The 21,858-nt window shown below is 36.8% G+C and overlaps 3 protein-coding genes across 4 annotated transcripts; 1 reads left to right on the forward strand and 2 right to left on the reverse strand.

Moving 5' to 3' along the window:
* Nucleotides 1–2,792: 2,792 nt before the first annotated feature.
* Nucleotides 2,793–4,182, forward strand: LOC121782502 (putative gamma-glutamylcyclotransferase At3g02910). 2 transcript variants are annotated; one of them, XR_006046417.1, is made up of 3 exons: nt 2,793–3,378; nt 3,729–3,804; nt 4,042–4,182. XR_006046417.1 is itself a non-coding variant. In XM_042180368.1 (2 exons), the coding sequence occupies exon 1, from the start codon at nt 2,846–2,848 to the stop codon at nt 3,371–3,373; it is 528 nt and encodes a 175-aa protein (XP_042036302.1). In that variant the 5' UTR covers nt 2,793–2,845; the 3' UTR covers nt 3,374–3,378; nt 4,042–4,172. The 2 variants fall into 2 exon arrangements, 1 of the variants encoding a protein (XP_042036302.1); XM_042180368.1 differs by lacking the exon at nt 3,729–3,804 and having other exon boundaries at nt 4,042–4,172.
* Nucleotides 3,773–5,068, reverse strand: LOC121782503 (CRIB domain-containing protein RIC4-like). The gene is made up of 3 exons (XM_042180369.1): nt 4,718–5,068; nt 4,488–4,619; nt 3,773–4,222 (listed from the first exon to the last, which is right to left on the reverse strand). Exons 1-3 carry the CDS (start codon nt 4,821–4,823, stop codon nt 4,038–4,040), a joined length of 423 nt encoding a protein of 140 aa, XP_042036303.1. The 5' UTR covers nt 4,824–5,068; the 3' UTR covers nt 3,773–4,037.
* Nucleotides 5,069–5,979: 911 nt separating this feature from the next.
* On the reverse strand, nt 5,980–9,240 carry LOC121782501 (GDT1-like protein 3). Its single transcript, XM_042180366.1, has 9 exons — nt 8,910–9,240; nt 8,785–8,841; nt 8,395–8,526; nt 8,025–8,123; nt 7,843–7,915; nt 7,513–7,598; nt 6,819–6,902; nt 6,623–6,682; nt 5,980–6,330 (listed from the first exon to the last, which is right to left on the reverse strand). Exons 1-9 carry the CDS (start codon nt 9,057–9,059, stop codon nt 6,142–6,144), a joined length of 930 nt encoding a protein of 309 aa, XP_042036300.1. The 5' UTR covers nt 9,060–9,240; the 3' UTR covers nt 5,980–6,141.
* Between the last annotated feature and the right edge of the window lie 12,618 nt (nt 9,241–21,858).

The raw sequence follows: 21,858 nt of genomic DNA on the forward strand, positions 1-21,858 counted from the left end.
CAACTACAATGAACTAAAATTCACACGGAGATTCATTAGACCACCTTCAACCATACACTAAATCTCATTTTTGGTGTAAAAATGTTCTCTAACCAGAGACGGATCTAGGAATTCTTAGCAAGAGGGGTAAAAATATACATGGAGAAATTTTAAAAAATAAAGAAGGGGCAATTAGTGGAAGATTAATACAAAAATATCTATAATTGGTTATACATACATATAAAGAATAAAATATGAGCAGGGGCATTTGCCCCATCTAGCTTAATGCTAGATCCGTCCCTGTCTCTAACCATACCTCATACTCAAATCAATTTTTGAATTTTTTTAATGAAACAACACCAAATTCAGAGTAAACACAAAAATGACTTAGTTACTGCAAAATTGTTTGAGGTATTGCATATCATTCCTTAATATTTTGAGATCTTGAATTAGCCGGCCATATTTTGAACATAAGTAGTGTTAATGTTGAATTAGCCGGCCATATTTTACACGTAACTTTTTTTTGGAATTTGCCAACATTTTTTCATCAAAAAATATTTAATAGAAATCAGCAAGTTATTGTGAGACTATCATATCATAATAAATTATGTTTCTTTTGCAAGTAATAATTAATAAATCTACTAAAATTATGTTTCTTTTTTGAATATAAAGTATATTTAATATAAAAATATGTTAATAAGATATTTTGTATAGTTATTTAATTTATATAAATTATTCATAAAATATTGTGGGATTAACATGTAATTTGAATAAGTATGTAGGCATAATTAAAAAAAGTATAAAAAGTAGGTAAATATGGAATATATTTTTGGGTTTAAATTTGGAATAAATGATTGAAGTAGAATTACTTTTTGGTGTGATACAAACTCAAAAATAAGTTTGAGTTTGAGGTAAATAGTGAATTTTATAAGAATATTACGGAGTATTTGATAATTTGAAATGTTGAATCATTTAAATAGTGTCACGTTACTAAATTTTACTCCATAATTTAAAATTTGTTAAAGTACAATGAAATATATATAAAGGAATGTGTTCGAAATTGAAAATAATTCTTATGATGAATTTTAAACTTTCGACTTTTATTAATTTAAACTAATGTGTATAGGAGCATATTATAAAAATCGTAGAGTTATTTTTTTTTTTATCAAAACTATAATAAAAATAGTGAATCAATTGCTTATTAAGGTGGTGGAAGAATACTGAAGATAAACTTAATTGGGTGAATCCATCATGTTCCAGACCAATCCTACTAGATTGCAAGCTAATCTATATTTAAATCACTTTTTAAATTCATAACATGTAAGATAAAAAGTCACGTTGAAAATCACATTTATTTAATTGTGTCAAGTATGATAAAAATGTTGAAACTCACATTTATTTAATTGTGTCAAGTATGATATAAATGCTTCGTAAGTTAGTCAAATGTAGTAATAGACATGCTGTGAAAAATACCAAACAAAGTGCAAAGTTTGTGATATTATATACCAATTTCAAAGTTAGTGGGAAATTCCAAATTTTAGGTAAAATTTATGATTTTAGAGACCAATATCCTTATCTAAAATTAGCGAGTTATTGGGCTTCGCCCGCAGAATTTGGCCTGTATTGACATCTTTAGTGTGACTGACATCTTTAGTGTGACTGGGCAACTGCAATTGTGGTATCTCTCGGCAGACAACCCCATTCAGAACCAACAATACAAAGCTTTATGATTTGAGAGGGAAGAGATATGAGGTGAAATACCCTTTTCCAGTTTCAGTAAGATTAATTGACACCTTCGAGTGTCTACAACAATGGAATAGCCTCGGTACGGTCACGAAAAAAACTTGTCCGCCTAGTTATCATAGCCACAAAAAATTTATCCAATCACGTCTAGCCACGCCTCACATTTTTTTAATTGTTTGTATATTTTAATTGGACTAGAACAAAATTAATTGGACAAAAATAAATAGAATGGAATGGAATGGAATGAAAAAAATGAGTTGGGAATAGATATTTTATAGAAAAAATTAAAGAAATAATAATAATAATAATAATAATAATAATAATAATAATAATAATAATAAATCGTTCTTCACCCCGCGGTGGTCCTGCGGCTCACAATAGGCCGTCGCGGCACCGCCGCGCGACCGCTGTCCGCCCACCTGCCGCTGCCATGTCCTCGCCTATAGAAGGACCGCCGCGGCGGTAGTATTGTGGTGACTCTTAGAAGCCCGCAAAATTTTGTCTATATTCAACTCTCTTCTATATTATTATCTCTTACTTTAACTATTTATTATCATCTTCGTAAAACAACGACCGAAAAGAAACGTTTCCCTTATAGTGGGGGAAATTGGTCCCTAAAACCATAAACTTTGCCTAAAATTTGGTATTTCCCACGAACTTTGGAATTGATATATAATATCACAAACTTTGCACTTTGTTTGGTATTTCCCACGGCATGTCTATTACTATATTTGACTAACTTACGAGACATTTTTATCATACTTGACACAATTAAATCAACGTTACTTTTTATCCTACATGTTATAAACTTAAAAAGTGTTTTAAAATATAATAAAACGTATCACGGTTGTCTACGTAAAATAAGATTTTGATGAATATATCTTATTTGAGTGAGTTTGGAAAATACCAAACAAAATGCAAAGTTTGTAATATTATAGACCAATTTCAAAGTTGATGGGAAATACCGAATTTTAAGCAAAATTCATGGTTTTAAAGAGCAATATCTGGACAGAGGTGGTATTTATTAAGTTCACGTGAATAATGTCGTAAGTTTAGTTGGTTATATTAGCCGTTACTATTATTTTATTTTTATCATTATTTTCTTTTTTATCAAAATTCAGCAATGGTGAATGGAGGAGATAAGCTGATCTTCGTCTATGGCACTCTCAAGCGGGGCTTCTACAACCACTCGCTGCTCGAAGACCTTATCCGGACGGGCGCCGCCGCCTACGTCGGCTCCTGCACCACCGTCGAAGCTTTTCCACTGGTCTGCGGGCCCCACGGCATCCCCTATTTAGTCAATCTGCCCGGGTCGGGTCTCCGGGTCCGGGGCGAGCTCTACTCCGTGCCTTCGGTCCACGGGCTAGCCCGCCTCGATGAGCTTGAAGGCGTGGAGCGGGGCCATTACGAGAGACTGCCGGTGGCTGTAGCTGTTGCTGAAGGAGAAGAATTGAAGGATGCGGAGGCGTATTTTGCGCATAAGGAATTTGGGCAAAAGCTGTGGAAGAGGTGTGGAGAGGTTGGATTGAGTGAGTACGGTGTGGATTTGGGGAAAAAGTATGTGAGGAGGAAGGATCGGCCGATTCATCATTCATTAATTGATGATATTCACAAATTCATTTTGGAGGGCACTTCATCTCCTTCTTCATGAATTAGGTTAATTAGAAACTCAAAAAATTATTCCACATTAGGTTCATTAGCTGCTGTGACTTTCTGTGAATATATATATGGCTGAAATTGTTCATTTCTTGTTGTTTGTGCCTCTTTGCAATTGTTGGTTTGTGCTTTGAGGTAATTTTGTATTCTTCTGGTACAAATTGTCCTCTGTTTTATGGAATTTTGCTCCTGCTTGGGGAAAAATTGGCTTGATCAAATGTTGGTAGAGAAAAACAATCCATCTCTTACATTGGCTGAGAAATATAGATCATGTTTTGCTGCTTGCCATTTATTGAATAAGTATCTTTTGGTTTTTGTTTACTTTCCTGAATTGTGTTCACCTCAAGTAGTGAGAGGCTGTAGCCCGTGAGTTTCATTGCGACGTACAAAAAAGTCCCATGCAAATCCAATGGAAATCAAACTTCAGTAAGTGTTTTACATTTTTTTTCTGTATAATAACTCTCCTATGTATCTATTGAATAGCTTCACTCAACAAATCATAACTAGAGCCAACAAGTAAAAAAAATTGGTAGAACTAAGATGCTGTTTGCTGGTGCATACATTTAGATTTCAGTGTATCAATGTGACACTCTCATTGGGCAATGGAGTTATTATTAGAATGACATTTGGTTTCTAGCAAACTCATTATCTTGGGTGTTTCAGCTTGCGCTTTGATGGAAAATTCCAGCTCTGAAAGAATGGAGATCGATCAACTCCTGTTCAGCCCAGCCCATTGAAAAGATTGAACTCGTGCAGCCATCAAGGCCTATGTGACTCACATGCTTCACATCTGTTGGTAATCCAATTTCCATCCCCATTTCTGCTTCCTGCTCATCTTTATACACTGAAAACAGATGCATAGTTTATATATTATGTTGGAGATGTGTATATGTGCATTAAAAAGGCTCTAGAGCTAGAGAGGATTTAGAAATTGTTCTACATCTGGTCCAGTAATTTAGATTTGATTATATATTCAAGAAACCTCATGATAACTTGATTATATATTCAAGAAACCTCTTTAGTCGAGGTATTGAGGAACAGTGTGAATTCAGTAGTTATGCTGTTTATAGATTTATGCTATATATGAGAGTACTAGTCACGTAGCTTACCAAATAACTGAGACAAGTTCTTGAACGCCTTCTGGAATTTTGGGAGGTTGGTCTTCCAGTTTTGACCCGATAAACTTTTCTCATTGTCCAAACATCCCTCTTCCTCGTCTTTCTTTCCCTCTTCAACTTTTTCTTCATAGACATGGCAAAAAGTTAGCTTCAGACATGGTAAAAACAGGATCACATAAAAAGCCGATGTTGTATGGAATGAGGCAGAGCTGATTTGGTACCATGCTTTGATCTTTTAGAATGGTGCATCACAACCGGAATACTGGATTCCGAGATGCAACCTGCAGCAAAGGGCAGGAGTACGAATCTCTCCAATCGATCCTTCATGTTGAAACAAGTTATGAGTTCTGAATGGTGTGTTAGAATATATATGCTGCATATTGGCTTTAGTTTTAAGTTATAATTATACTTAGGAATGGGAGTCAATATCTACTCAAGTTTGTGATACCAAGTACGAAAGGTGATTTGAGTTGATAAGCTCACAGGTGATTGCTAGATTTTCAATTTACACATACAATATTTTCTCTCTCTGTTAGTTCCCAAATGGTGGGCTCCTGCTTTTACTCCCACACTCATAAAGGCGAAGCTAACAACATGTGTGTTGTGCTCTTTCACCTTTATTTTGTGTGCTAAACACTAAGTAAGAGATTGGATTGTAGAAAAGTAGAAAGTGAGTGGTGAGATTGTCTTCAGGAATATGTGTCTCTTTCCATTTTGTTCTCCTTTCTTTCTAAATGGATACGTAGTCTTTAAATTCCACCAGAAAGAAGTGATAAACAAGCAAACTTCTAAAATTCTCCTCTAGATTCTTGATTAGTTGAAAAGCAGGATTCATTCCTTAAAACTTTGTACACACATTAGTCCATAGCTATATAAAATCAAAATCAAGGCTCACGAATCCAAAGTGAAAATTTGCTTCCCTTTTACTCATTTATGCTGCAATTGGCACATGATATTCAGCATGCACCGGCTAGATCCAAGATTGGGCAGGAAGTTTCCTCACTTCCTCCACACTTCGTTAGCTGAGACAGTATTAGAGGCGAGAAGATAAGGCTCGGGTTGGTGTGGATCCAGTTCAAGCAGTTTGTTGGACTCCCAATTCGACGTCTCAACATTCTTGTGAAGCAAACAACAAGATAGATATGCTTTCGAAACCTCTTTGAAAAGATTGATCATGTTCTCGTAAACAAAATTCTTCATCATCTTAACATACTAGCAGCCGTCGTCTACCAAATCCGCTTAGCTCCATAGACTTTAGAGCTGTTTCTTTGGATCGCCACCATTATATAATGGCATAGAATAGCAAGTGAATTTAGTTTCAACATAGTCAGTGGCAGTTAATTGTGTTCAACAAAATTTGAGTGGCAAGAATTCGAGAATTGGTGTCGAATCAAGCTATGATCAATTGATGAGTTTTAAAATCTGCAAAATTCAGTTTGTTTGAAATTTTTACTAGTTGGAAATGGAAACAAGAGAGATCATATGCACAACTTGTAACCTATGGTATTAATAATGAATTTTAAATTGGTGTCAAAGATTGGAAACATATACTTCCAATCTATTCAAAAAAAGAAGGCATACAAAGTTGGTTGAATAATGATGACTAGGCAGGCAATATCAAGTTAATCTACAAAACTTGGGATCATTATAGAGGAGGGTAGAAGTAAGAGGACACTGAAAAACCCAGGAAAAGCAAGCCACCAACTGTAGCAACGGTTCGCTGTGAAATCTTAGATGCCAGCATACTTCCACCAATCACTGCGACGGAAGTGCAGATGGTGTGCCCTATGGTAGCTCCGGCAGCAACTCCCACAGCATTCTTATGTGTGGCTAGCTGTACCACAGAAAGAAGATAACTTTCCAAGTTAAGAAACAGATGTAACTAAACTTTGTTATGCAAACATGCTCATGTTCACAAAGCCTGAATTGTAAAAGTGTCAGCACCAGATACCAACATATACATATTGGAAAAGACTGGTTGCATATCTGCTGACTTACGAAAATGGACAATGTTGGCCCTTGAATAGATCATGTACCAACGTATTTCAAAAAGATTATCATAGCCACTTTGGGAGCCAGTTATTCTGAAATTGGAAGTAAAATACAAAAAAGGTAGAGAAACTTACAGCGATTGTTGCTATCTGGCTGCGATCGCCCCACTCTGCCAAGAATGTCAATATAAATGACTGCAAGAAAATCACAGGAGAGGGGAAAAAAACATTAGTGTCAAGACTTGAATTTCCAGATAGTTTAATGTGAAACTTGAACAGTTCAAGGTGGAAATAGTATAATGTAAAACTAGAACAGAATATTAACCTATACCTCTAGATAGATTGGTGTACAAAATCTAGAAAAGAATCGTCGCCAAGTTGTCTTGCCCTGTCCAGCTTCAAGTTTCTCTTCTACCTGGAGCAATCAGTCTTAGGACCAGCTCATAGTGTAACATACAAACAAAGTTGAGATGTAAACAAAAAAAGCTCCAGCAAGTTGATCCATACATAAGAAATTTACGCGACCAGGTGTTTCGGGGAGAATTTCAGTAAAGAAACAAAAAGTGCAGTGCAGGTACTAGATGTAAAAAAGATTAACAAAACAGCAAGTGACTCGTGATATGCCACATATCAGAGTAAATTGACTTAACCATCACATTCCACATTTCAAGAGAAAAAAAAACAGAAATAAATACTTAAACACTTACAACCAGCATAAATAAAATAAAACCAAGCATAATAGTTTAGTTTTACAGAAAAGGGTAATAGGTACATGAGGAGACCATATATATCAAAATACTATAAAGTTCTAAGTCTTAAACACAGTAAAGAAGGGTGGTGTTGGGTTTCCAAGATAAAATAATACCAAGATATAATCTGGGAATGAGTTGTGAGATTGAATCTCATGAACCAAACACACTACAAATATAATCCCGAATACAATCTTACAAACCGAACACCACCAAAGGAGACGGGAAATCATAAATAAAAGGACTAATAGATCAAAATTGAAAACTTCAACATACTTCCTCAATTTCTTTCTTCTGGGAACCTTTTGGGTCAGATTTCCACGCAATGTAAAGTAGTCGGAGACCAAAAAAGGTATAAAGAACTGCAATAAGGGTTTCATGTCAGATTTATAAATGACCTGCACATAAGAAAACCACTCACAAATGAGCATGCTGTTCCTATATAGGATGATAGCTACTAAAAAACATTCCTTTCAGCTAGATCCTGTAATGCGTTTCAGTTTCAGAGTCTTTTGACACATTTGAGCATTTTTGTATTTACTCCCCCCTCAAAGACAAATAAAACAAACCTTTAAGTCACATGTATGGAGAGATGCAGAAACAAACCTGTAGCTGCACTATTGGTATGCTTCCTCGATATCAGATTAGGAACAATTCTACCAAGGCCAGTTGAAAGTATCTGATAGAAGTATGTTATCAACATAATTAGTACCATCCATCAAAAGTACCTTTATGAACCCATAACTTTCAATCCCTGTAACAAAGTAAGAGAAGGAATACTGGCTTACCGTCATCACAAACAAGGCACTGAGTGCACCTGATAGAACAATTGACTTTGGGTGCCGCATAGCCATGAGAGCTGCAATGATGAACGTTTCATCTCCAATCTAGCATCAAAACCATCATCACAAGAGAAGATCAGAAGAATGAAGTATAACAATATAAAACCAAGTGATCATAAACGGACTGTTATATCCAGGATAAAAGTTTAACTCAAAAATAACAAGTGCTTCATTCACAGTTACAATTACATATTCAACCTCTGAGATGATAAAACAGGTAGAAAATACCAATCACAATCTACGCAGACGAGAAATTCAACAGTGCTAGTTAAGAAAAATCTGGCAAAGCGAATCCAGTGAAACTGAGTCCACTAACCTCACTGACAAGTATCATCGATAAACTAGCAAAGAAGCCATCAAAGATTCCAAGACCAGAGTCCACATCCACACCATAAGAATCAAGATCATTTTTTTGGCTGATACCGGTCTTTATTCTGTCCACAATTATCTGCCCAATGAGTTCGATAAAAGCGTGTCAAAGTCCATTCATTATTACATAGACTCAGTAACTCAATCAAAGCTAAAATAGACAATCTTGAATAAGATGCCATGAGGTTGGAATCACTGAATCATGAGAGAAATTACAAGTACTAAAAGATGGAAAATAAAATAGAATAGATTGTCCAATTCAGCTACTTCACAATTACAAAAAGTTATACTTGCTTATCATACATTAATATAAGCATTTGAAACAAATAGAACTCACTTTACTACGCCGGCCCAGATCCTTAATTGAAGTACTCGACTCGTCACTTCCATTCTCCTAAATTATATCCGAAGCATCATAATCAAATTATGTAGAATAAATAAAATCATAACAAAAAAATGCACCTGAGCGGAAATTAGAGGAACGGAGAGGGATATGAATAGGAGAAATGCGACGAGGAATGATATCCCTCGAAATTTATACGACGGCGACGAATTCCCCATGTTTCTGGATTCGATCTGGTGAACGAGTGAAAGCAGTTTCGGCGCTCGCATCGCAGCTCAATTAGGGGAATCTCGACTGGAAATGGGAAATTGCAGATTGAGATCTACGCCGACATTAGCGATAGAGAAAGAGAGAGATATTTTGATTTTGAAGTCTCTCCGAAAATCCGAATCAATACAGTGTCTGGATTTCGAAATTTTAGGTGGGTTTTGACCTGCACCATTCCCCACCAAAACTATGCGTTGAATTCATTCCACTCATCGCAACACTACTTGTACTCCTAAGGCCATCCACCATAGGAATAGCCCAGCAATTGCCCAGCCATAGCCTGCCATATCATCAGCACTAAAAATCCTCTTGCCACATCATTAAAATAAGCAAATAGCCCAGCAATAGCTCATTCATAGCCTAGCCACATAATATCCACATCACTATTAAGAAATATATACAAAATGAAATAATTAACAATCACACAATATACGAAATTTAATTTACGAGACATATACAGGAAAAATTTAATAATACTATTAAAATTTAAAAAAGTAGAATAATTTAAAAAAATACATTAATTTTAAAAAAATACAATAATAAAAAGGAGTGCCAATTCACTCCTCGTCTCCGTCATCGCCGCCTCCGACGCTGTCGCCACCATCACCGCCGGTCTCCCTCCGTGCCGCCTCCAACTCGTCCTGCAGGCTCATGAGCAAGGTTTGAAGCACGCTCTTCTCCACGGGATCCGTCGCCACCCGCCATTCGGCCATCGTCTTGATCAACTGAGCGCGCGTTTGGGCGCGAGCGAAGAATTTGAGATCCTCGGTAGATTGGCCAAGGGGGGATGCCGACTGGACCTCCTGGGAAGCCCCGGCGTTCCCCCTCGCCTCCCGCTGAGCGCGCTTGCGCCCAATCGGGCGAGGTCGGCCACCGACCGAACGCGGCGTGGGGAACTCCTGCGTCGTCTCGGGGAGGTCGTGGGAACCACCTCTGCTGCCGCTGAATCGCCGGTGTAGTTCAGTCGTTGCTTCTTCGGCCAGCCAGAGTCGACACCTACTCGGAACTTCTCGGACTCGTTCAGCACAAGATAGCAGTTCCAGTAGGTGAAGTCCTTGTATACCCCCTTCAGTGGGAAGGCTTTCTCCGCTATTCTCCTGCAGTCCTCCTCTGTTTGGCCACTGCTCATCATGCGGAGTGCGTTGGTGTACAAACCCGAAAATCGGGAGACCGCAGCCCTGATTCGGTTCCAGGCCTTCCGGCAATCCTCCCCGTTGCGTGGCCTCCCCTCCGGGCAAAATCTCTTGTAGGCTGCTGCTATCTTGCCCCACATGTTGACGATCCTCTGCTCGTTCGAAACGAGAGGATCGTCGCAAACACTCACCCACGCCATGCAGAGCGCGACGTTCTCCTCGTCCGTCCACCTCCTCCGTACCTCCTCCTCACCCGGCTGCGACGACTCGCCGACCTTCTTCTTGCCCTTCTTATTTAGGGCGCCACGCCCCCGCTCTGCCCCCCCTTGAACGAGAGTTTCCGGAGCTCCGATAGTATCAAACACCAAGTCATCTAAGGAGAAACTATCAAACCCCAAGGGCGTTTGGGTCGATGTGTGCGAAGAACCAGTCTAAAAATCAAAACTGGGGCGATAGACATCCCCCGTCGTCGCCGGGGACCCCTCAGAAGTCCACTGTGTAGCCGGTACGACCCCCGGAGTCCCCTGTGTCGGCGGTACCCCCCCGGGCATCATTTGCATCCCGGGTGCCCATCCCGTTGGTGCCCACCCCGGTATCGCCGGAAGCCCCCCCGGCGGACCCCCCCCCCCCCGTTGGCATCCCGGAAAACATCTGCTGCCACGGGTACATGTTGTAGTACCCGGGCATCTGACCCCATCCACTTCCCACGGGGATCGATGGAGTTTGTGACCCGCTACTCCCAGAACTAGGCTCGTTGTTGAGATCCATTTCCCGTTGTTGATCTTGTACAGAAATTAAGATAGAGAGAGTACTCGTTAAAACAAGTGGTGCGAATGAAAATGACGAGCAAAGCGCGTATATATAGTGTTTTGGAAAACAAATTTTAAATTTCGCGCTAGGCGGTGCGCTGGGCGATCCGGGTGCTGCAATAGCGCCGAGCGGATCGCCCAGCGCACCGCCCAGCGCCACGAAACCGCCAAGCGCTGCGCGGTTTCTCTCTCCATTCGTCCGCTGAGAGACTGCAATAGACAGCCCAGCGAACCGCCCAGCGCCGGCGCTCGGCTGGGCGGTCGGCTGGGCGCTATTGTGGATGGTCTAACTAGACATGAACAAACCGGAACTGGACGGCGGTTCTAACTGCCGGACGGTTCAACGATTCACAAGGTTCGGTTTATGTTTAATGAAATGCTAAATCGGAACCACCAGTTCAATGGTTTGAACCGGCAGTTCAAATAAAATAAAAATAAAAATAAAAAATTTATTATTTATAAATATAAGAATTTCATAATAGTCCATATTTATTTGTTGAGCCTCTGGATTCTATGAAATCATTCTTGGTTGTTTCTCTTTTAAAAGACATCCTTGAATATTTTATTTTTCACTTTCGATGTGAGACAAAATATGTTGAAGTATTTTCTTTTATAACTACATGTTTTGATCATTCATTCATCTTTTTCCAACGTGGGATACAAAACTTTGTTTTATCTTCTACTTTTCTTTATTTTTCACATTTTATTACTATTTACTATGTTTATCTTTATTTTTGTCATAATTCCTTTTCTAAGATAAATTTATAGATAATAATAGCATCATCTAGAATAGCTTAGTTGAAATAGTTTAATTAAATTTGAATGTTGCATGTTGCTCATAATGTGTATATTTATAGAATGTGGACGTGTTCAAATAATTGGATTTAAATGTAGGTATGTTGCTCATTTTTCACAATGTATTGATTAAAATGTGCAAAAAAGCAACAATTAATATAATTTGTATAAGAGTAAATGTCAATTTTGGTCCTAAACATATGGCCGAAATACGAATTTGGTCCAAAATATTCATTTTTTTGAAAAACGTGTCCATAACAAATGAAATTTGTGTCGATCTGGTCCTTTTTTGACGGCGCTGTCAATTTACGACGGTCAACCTAATTAAAAAACAGGTACCCATTATTCAAAAACCAATACCCACCATAAAAAAAGTAGCCAACAACAAAAACAAGTATTTAGAGTAATATGAACTAGGGTTCGGCGTCGTCCTCCTTGCTTAATCTTCTTCCTGTGGGACTTCGCTGGCGGCAACCGTCATCGCCGCTTCCACTTTCGTAGCGTAGAAACTAGGGTTCGGCGACGAGACTTCTTCCATTTGCTTCGGAGGAGGAGAAATCAAACCATCACAATCAAACTCCGATAAGTCCGCCGCTGGACCGGATGTAATGATTCGGCTAGTCCCAACTTATCTCCAACAACAGTTACTCGATTTTGGTCGGAATCGAACGACTGATTTAGGGTTTCGTTGAGAACGACGAGAGAGAAGAGATAAAAGAAATTGATTGGTTTGATTTGGTAGAGACTAAAAGTCGCAATATTTGTTCTTTTTAATTGACAGAATTTTTAATGAAATTTGAAATAAGAAAAATTGATTTTTGTAACAAAATAATTAGAAAATAATTAGGCCTAATCTGGTCAACAAAACACTAATTAACGGTTGACCGTCAGAAATTGACGGCGCCGTTAAAAAGGATCGGTTCGACACGAATTTCATTTGTTATCGACCCATTTTTCAAAAAGTGAATGTTTTGGACCAAATTCGTATTTCAGCCATATGTTAAGGACCAAAATTGACATTTACTCTCTCTATAATAATGATAAAAAATAGACAATTAATGAATGATTTGTAGAGCGGTATAATACAGTTTTCATATTTATATATTAGTGGTAGACTAATAGTATGATTTTGTATAATACTTCCTCCACGAAAAAATAGACCACATTGTGATTGACTCGGGTTTTAATGTGAAATTGGTAAAGTGAGAAAAAATAAAAAATGTAAGAGAGAAGTAGTGTCAGTGGAATGTATCCAAGCCCCTTGGCCTAGCGGTAAAGGGTGCTGGATACCGCGTCCATCCTGGAGGTCTCGAGTTCGAACCCTGGGTGGCGTAATTTGTCTTTCCTCCTTGTTATAGGAGTTGATTTGTAATTTTCTCCTTCATATATATGATATAAATATATGAAGTTAATTTTTTTTTTTTAAAAAAAAGGTAGTGTCAGTGGAATGTGAGGTCCATATTATTAGTAGTGTTTAATTGAGTTATGTAGCAAATGTGGGGTCTTTTTTAAAACTTGGTCTATTTTTCGTGGACGGAGGGAGTAATTATTATTCTTATAGATGTAGTATAACTTATATAAATAAAATTATTATTTGAATATATTCTTTGATAGATAAGAATAAATAATTATTGAATAATATGATTTGCGTATAGTAAAATAACTATTTGTATAATACTTATCGATAGATTAATACAATTTGTATAATAATTATTCTCTTATATGATATAGCATTTATTAGTTAACATATACAAAAATTATACACATAAACGAATCGATAATGATAAAGAATTAAGGAATAATACTTCATGTAATAATATTTGTTGTTAAATTATAATAATAGAAGATAGTCAAGATAGAGTAATAATATAGACAGAGATGATGGGGATCTATCATGTAATTATAAATAGTGACTTTTATCCCACATTTAAAGAAAGAACAATACATCCAAGAATGTGTAGCTATAAAAGAGAATCATCCAATACATACTCTTCCAGCTCAAAGGCTCAAGTCCAAAATTAAGTGTATATTATAATCTTTATAACTTTAAGTTATAAGTTGTAACTTGTACAACTTATAGTCCCGTTGAAACTTATAAGTTGTAACTTGTTGTTTTATTGAAATTTGTATTAATAAAATTGCAATTGTCATCCTTATTGTTTGAATATTATTTATGCAACTTTTATTGACAAATAAAGATTTAAAAGACAAAAAAAAATCACAAACTGTTGAACTGGCCCAGAACCGTCGGTTTTGGCCCAAAAACAGGTGGTTTCGGGCCGTGAACCAGAACCTCCAAATACCAATCCGGGCCGGTTCAAGTTCAATGATTTCATGAACCGTGAAACCGGCAGTTTTTGAACCGCGTGCACCTATACTACTAACATTTAGTATGGTTAACCGGTTGGTTATTGGTTATAACCAATAACCGACCTCTCTCTGTATCTGCTGCCCGATACTATACCGATACTTGCTTCAAGTATTGGTTGCCGATAACCATATAACCATTTACATACCCCTAAGTTCAGTATATGAGAATATGTTTCTTTGGAAAGCTTCTTTTCCTTTCAAATTTGTATTCTATCCATCCCGGATATGATGACACGTTTTCCTTTTTAATCTGTCTCTGATAAGATGATACATTTATATTTTTGGCAATAATAAAGTAACTTTCCAATTAATACACTATATCGCCTTTTCTCTTTCCAATTAAAATTTTCCTTTTTCTTTCTCTTTCCATGTAATACTTATACCCACTTTTTCTATCTTCAATTAAATATTAACCAATAATTCATAAAATCTCATTTCGATCAAGAAATGTGTTATTTTAGCTGGCACAAAAAGAATAGTAATTATCGACCTTTTAAAAGAAATTCTTATAATTTTTTTATTTTGTATTGAACGTCTTTTTTGGTCCTTCCATTATGGATTAGTATCAAATTTAGTATTAAAACTTTAAAAATATTACTAGAGGTCCTTCAATTTTTATTTAATATATTTGAACTATTTTTTTCATTTTCTTTTGCCAAACTATACTCAAGCCGTGAAGGGCATTTTTGTTTTGCCAAACTATACTCAAGCCCTGAAGGGCATTTTAGTTTGTAATGAGAGAGACAAGATTTGACATTATTGTTTCTTTTTTAAGCAAACTTTTTGTAATATATCTCTCATTTCTTCTTTCTCCCTCCTCCTCCATTTCTTCCTTTTTCTCCGTTGAGTGGACTATTTAATGCTAGATTAACAAAATTTAGGGTGTCCTCCAAAATTTTTAAAAACAACTTTTTTTTTCTAAAAACATCAAAGTAGTCGTCCCCAAAGATCAAAGCGATCTAGTCGTTGAGAAGTTATGGAAGAGGTTTCCCGAGTGGCGGCTGAACGCATGCAAGTAAGTTCTAAAAAATAAAATTATTTTTACAATTCATAATTTCATAAGATTGAGTTTTTTTTTTTATTTTTTTGTATTCCTAATTAAAACTTCAATTTATATAATATTTATAGATAGAAGAAGATCATAGAACAACCATGCTACTCGCTGAAATGCATCAAGGTGGGGGGAAGGGCGGTGGTAGTTCCCAACAACAAGATGACGAGTACGGCGTGTCTATATCGTCGGACTCGGACAACAATGATGATAGATCTCATTCTCGTATTCCGTCTAGCACCGGCGGAAATGAGGACAGCCTCCCCCTCCACCCACTAAAAAAGCATTGAAATCTGATATTTTTGTTAAACACTACAAGAAGGTCCCGGTGGTAATTCCAAGTCCTAATGATCCGCTCTCTCAAGAAGAGACATCAGCGTTTCATGCATATTGTAACTATTGTGATAAAGTCTACAAATTTGCCAGTGGTGGGGGATATGGCACTCTCCGTCGTCATTTGGTGACAAAGCATCTGGTAGAATGTGGCACTGCCGCTATCCAAACCCAACTAAACTTCCAATCCGGTGGCTCAGGTTTGTCAGGTACGCAACTTTTTAAATATGATCCTAAAAATTTTGCTGACGTTATGACTAGATGGGCTGCAATGAAGCATTTTCCTTTTAATGTTTATGATGACAAAAAATTTGAGGTTACTATGCAAAGTGGTTTGAACGTAGCTGTCAAAAGAGTAGGTCGAATAACCGTTCAACGATCTACCGTTCGACAATGTTTGGAGAAAAAAGTTGAATTATCACGTTATTTACTCAACTTGGGATACAAAGTGAACTATTGCTCAGATGTATGGACTGATTGTTTTAATAGACATTCATACATGAGCATTACGGTTCACTTTGTGGACAATAGTTGGACTTTGAACAAGCGTTTGCTTGGTTTTAGAGAATTTGAGACACCACACACTGCACCCGAAATTGCTTCTTTAATTATTCAAGTTTTGAATGAATTTCAATTATGCAATAAGATATTTTCTGTTGGTTTTGATAATGCAACTACTAACACTGCAAGTATTAATGACTTGATTGCGGCTTGTGCTCCGGTTATTGGTGGTAAGTATTTTCATCTAAGATGCATATGTCATATTTTGAATTTATGTGTACAAGATGCACTTGAATTATGGCAAAAGCATGTTAGTCCTATTAGAACTGCAGTTAGATTAATCCATCAAAAGCCGTCTATTAGCAAAGCTTGGAAGAAGTATTGCCATCAAAAGAAAGTAAGACATACGAATTTTACCATGGATGTGTCTCATACATGGAATTCGACATATGATTGTCTGAATTCTACTTTGACGCATAAAGATTCTTTGTGTGATTTTTTTAGAACCTATCCCGTTTCTAATTTATATCTGCCGCATAGTTGTTAGGATCATAGCGTGAGTTTATTTAAATTGTTCAAATCTTTAAAAAATGCGACTGTTGAATTATCGGGTGTTTATTATTGCACTGATGTTCGTGTTTTAGAGCATTGCATGTACATATCACTTGGTTTTAAAACTGCGATGAAAAATGCTTGCTCTTCTCCTGAATTGATGTGTGTTTTATATTATATGATAGACAAATGGCTTAAGAATTTCAGTGAGATTCCAACGGTGTTTTTGATTGCAAAGGTCTTGGATCCAAAATGGAAATTAGCCGGTACCTCCAGGATTTTAGATTTTTATTTTAACAATTTGAGTTCTATTGATCTTGGTCCACTTCAAGCATTGCAAGCGGATACCAATGACCAATGGGGAGTAAACCTAACCGAAATATTTCAAATAAACCTCCCGGACCGGTCAATTGTCCAACAAACCTTCGAGTTTAACTTGCGTGCTCTCTACACCGAATATGAAACCAAGTATAACAGTACCCACCAAGTCAGAAGACCTACCCCTCCTCAACAACATAATTTTGGCTTCGCATTTCAAACTGATTATGATGATCCAGACGCGCAATCCCAATTAGCCGACCTATACAGCTACAACACCGGCGGAAGGTCGACCTCAGGTATGGTAAATGAGTTAGATTTATATTTCGAATCACTCTTTTCCTTTGGTGATGAAGGTCCTACCCTTCCCGCCAAAATCGACGTCCTCGATTGGTGGGAAACACACGAGAAAGATTTTCCCATACTTGCGTCAATGGCCAAGGAGATTTTTTCAATTCCGGCTTCCACTATCGTCGTTGAGTCCGCTTTCAGTGTTGGATCACGTGTGTTGGATGAATCAAGAAGTAAGCTCTCCGCGAAAAATATGGAAGCCGTGATGTTACTTGATGATTGGGCCAAAGCTGACGTCAGAGAACAAGAAAATGATTGGGATGATCGTCAGGAGGAATCACAAGAAGAATTCACCGGGGATGAATCGTAGGCCAACAGTCAACCGTCGGCCAAGCCAAATAGGTAAGTAAGGTAAGAGAACTGCGTGGGCTTTGATTCCCTAATGCAAATGAGCATTGGGGATACGTATGCACCTCAACTTAAATTTTAAATTTAAGTTGAGCTCAAGTCCTTTTTCCTTTATTTCTTTTTTTTCTCATTTGTTTCTATTTTAAAAATATGCAAATACAATTAAATAATTGTATCTGTATATACTCTAGTTGGTTAAGTAGATTTCTCTATAAGGCTAAATCCGGGAAACTTTTGACAATTCTACTATAATTGTTGATTGTTAGACTAAACTCAACATTTAAGGTTAAATTGCTAAAGTTGTCCTCAATTTAGTTATGTAGAAACATCTCTTTCGCCGACTAAGAGTATATATACTTATAAATTTATTGTTCAGAACTTCAAGTCTTTTTTGTAATTAGCTTCATTGTAGACTAGTAGTGTCGTTGTATTTAAATTTTTTGTTTAAGACTTCAATTTTTTGTGATTTGTAATTGTTATAACTTGTAATCTCAATAAAATTGCAATTTTCAAACTGATTTTTTGAATTTTATTTACGCACATTTCATAGATAAATAAATAAGAAAATACAAAAAAAATAAAATTACGAACAACCGAACCGGCTCGGAACCGGCGGTTTTGGCCAAAAACAGACGGTTTTGAACCGGAACCGGAACCGCCGAAACCCTTGGCGGGCCGGTTCTGGTTCATGAAAATATTGAACCGTGTGCATGTCTAAAGTAGGCTAAGGAATGTAGAGTTTTATAAACCATAATCAAAAGCTAATATTCAATCGACTTCCTTGAATTACGGTATCTAGAGTTATTAAGCTATCACAGATGTAAAACTATATCTTCTCCCGAAGCATACAATTTGTAGATTGTTACTTAGAACCGAAGTCTCCTTCCTAGAACTAAGGCAACAACTCTTAAAAGCTCATAAGTTAAATTTGCTTCGTTCAAAGGCTCAAATCTCTCGATTATACCGGCAAAGACGTCAATTTCTCCTCTTTCAAATTAAACTACTCATCTCTCAATTATTGTAGTAGAATCCACATGCATTTATAAGATGGCCAATCAAACCAACGTAAAAGCACAAGAGAAATTGAAATAACTACAAGAGCTAACAAAGAAAAACAATTGAATAAATAACTCAAAATCATAGCATGTTTACTAAAAACTTCCACAAAAGATGTTTATTACTCATAGACAAACAAAAAACAAATTAAATTACTAGACATGAAGTAAAATAAAACAAAACCTAAGGTTGAATTATGCAGTCTTCAGTCTTTTCTTGCCTTGATGTAGCACCCCGGAAAATTGTGATTTTTTTTATTATTTTTATTTGATGGCTTACTATTTTTTTAAAAAATTTATGTGGATGTTGAATAAGAATTTCTTTTGTGGAAATTGAGTGTCTATGTGTTTGAGTTAATTATGTGAAATTAGTTGTTGTGAGTTATGTGAGTTAATGTGATTAAGCTTCCAATCTGTAATTAAATTAAATGGGATCATGCATAATTGTTCTAGCCATTCTATTGAAATTTTCAGCCCTCCTATTTATTGGAAATAATATTTTCTTCTCAAATTTAATTAATTACTTTGGGAGATTTATCCAAATTAAATGCAAACCAAATTATCCCTATGCTATTCTACATGATTTTCGACCCCTTGGCCATCCATTGAGATTTTCGACTTCTCCTAGTAATTAGGAGAAGGAATTATTTTGTGGATTTAATTGGTATCTTGTTTGTCTCATTCCTTGATTTAAAATCCAATTAAATCTTACCATATCTTACCAAATTTAAATCCTATTCCTATTTGATTTGAGGATTTAAGTATTTTTTTCCTTGATCTCTCCCATTCCACACGCCTACTTTCAATTTTAATTGTGGGATTTTATTTTATTCCCCCACAATTTAATTATTTTATTTTATTGTGGAATTTATCCTAGACTATAAATTAAAAGAACCCTAACTCTAGCCCTCATATTTTTCGCCTCCCTCTCTTCTCTCCGCCCACACTTTTTTTTTCCTCTCTTCCTCTCCTTCTCCACCAATTCTTCACCAATGCTTTGTTCTTGCATCAATTTGGAGTTGGAAATTCAAGATTCATCGAAGAATCGCATCAATTATCTTTCCTACCGATTGTTTTTTAACAAGAAAGGTATATTTGAATTCTCTTTCTCATCCTTTCCATTGAACCCATGTTTTCTTGATCCCCTCATGCATATAGTGAGTGTAGAAATCATAGATCTAAAAATTAATCGGTTGGGATTGATGTTTTGCATAAAAAAGTATGTGGATATGCGTTTATGTATGTGTATGTGTGAGGTTGTGGATGATTCGTTGGTGAGTGATAAGTGAATATATGAGAACTTGGTTGTGAGATCTTTTTGAAGCATGATTATGTGTTGGAAGCATGAATATATGTGTTTGGATGAATGATAGATAAACCCTAATTCGAATTTGTGAAGCATAAAAACTGTGGTGTTCGGACAATAGATTCCGACGTGTGTTTGACCGACCGAACGATCTTATTTTGGCACGAATATTAAACTAAGTAAAATTTGAGATGTCTTCTGTGTTGTGTATAAATTTCAGCCTCCTTTGAAGAAAGATGAATTTTAAATGAATTTTTAAAGTTAACTGCGCAGTTCTGTAAGAATTTGTATTCTCGTCCAGTAAGTTTCGTTTTTTATTTGACCAACCTAAAGATATGATTTTGATGTGAAATTTTAACTGGATAATATTTGATGTTTCTACTGTGTTGTGATAAAACTTCAGCTCCAACGGAGGTCGGATGGATTTTTAATGATTTATATAAAACGACTGCGCAATTCTGCCAGATTTCTGTCATGCTAAAATAATACTTGTTGTCAAGTTTGGAATGAATAAATGATACATGTGTGAATAAGAAACGTATCCTATGATGTGGCTATGTGTTACACGTTGATGTATGCTTGAGTGTTCGTTTCATTTTTGTTGATGAACGTTTGGGGATGGGCAATCTAAGAAAACGATGAAATGAACGATAGGACATGCATGATAATTGTAATAATGGAAAACCTAATTGTGTGGTGATATTGACAAGGGTTGTTGTACGTACGAGGGTACCAAGAGCAAAAGGTTGCGTAAAGTCGTGATTGTGTGGTATAAGCAAGCGAGGTGGGCTTTCTTTTACTAAACTCTTTTACGTTTCAAAAGTATGATTATGGAGCTATAAGGGTGGTTTAAAGTGTTATGTCATGCCGTGATTGTTTTGATGTTGAGATTGTTGCCTGATGCCTAGTTCGTTTGAGCTTGCTCCGTTAGGCTATAGGGCTATGTTGAGATTGTGCTTGATGCCTAGTTTGTGAGTTCTCTCCATTAGACTATATGGCTATGATAAACGAATTCGGGTCTGAGTAGGGCCGCAAACCCTATCAGGCTGTGTACACAGAGGGGATCGTGAGCCGTCCTTGCTAGTCGGTCGGTCTCGTGGGTGAATAGTGTGGCCACACTTTCGTCGCACTATGGTAAGAGGATGTGAATGATTGATTGTTGAGAAAGTGGAGAGATTGTTTTGCCTGGCCAGGCTATGAAACTGTTTTTGTGATACTCGATGATATTTCTTTTCTAAAATGTTAAAACTCGAGTTCACTATGGTATGGATGACATAACTTTTATCAAATATTTTGGCATGTGTCCACTGAGTATATCAAGTACTCAGCCCTGCATATGTTTTCTTTATGTGCAGGTTGAACGGTGATGTTGCGGCGGATGTTGAGTCGAGCCTTAAGAAATTTCGGATGCGTCGTGTCTTCATACATAGGCGTCTCCCTTTGACTCTCTTGAATACTTGTTTTTCCGCTGCCGTGTTTGAAATTAATTTCTAAAAGTCTTCCGCACTATTTAATACTGTTTTATGACATTAAGTATTTTGAGGCTAAAATCCGTTGCTTAACTTTTCAATAAACTAAAATATTTCTTTTTGAAGTTAACTGGGTTTTTCATGTTTGCGTCCCCATTTTCTTCCCCGCTCCTTAGTCCCTCACCTCGTCACGTTTTCCCCGTCTTCACTATCCTTAGTAAGGGCGGTCGTGACACTTGATCTACAGAGCTCCACTCCAATGGAAGATGGAAGAATAATATGTGGAATATGGGATGGAAGAAATATAGAAAGGGAGAGGATTGGAGGCTCTGAGATAAATATTACTCCCTCCGTCCCACTTAATTTGGGACACTTTGACCGGGCACGGGTTTTAAGAAATATAATGAAAA

This window comes from Salvia splendens, chromosome 20, assembly GCF_004379255.2.
Source record: "Salvia splendens isolate huo1 chromosome 20, SspV2, whole genome shotgun sequence".
Lineage (NCBI taxonomy): Eukaryota > Viridiplantae > Streptophyta > Magnoliopsida > Lamiales > Lamiaceae > Salvia > Salvia splendens.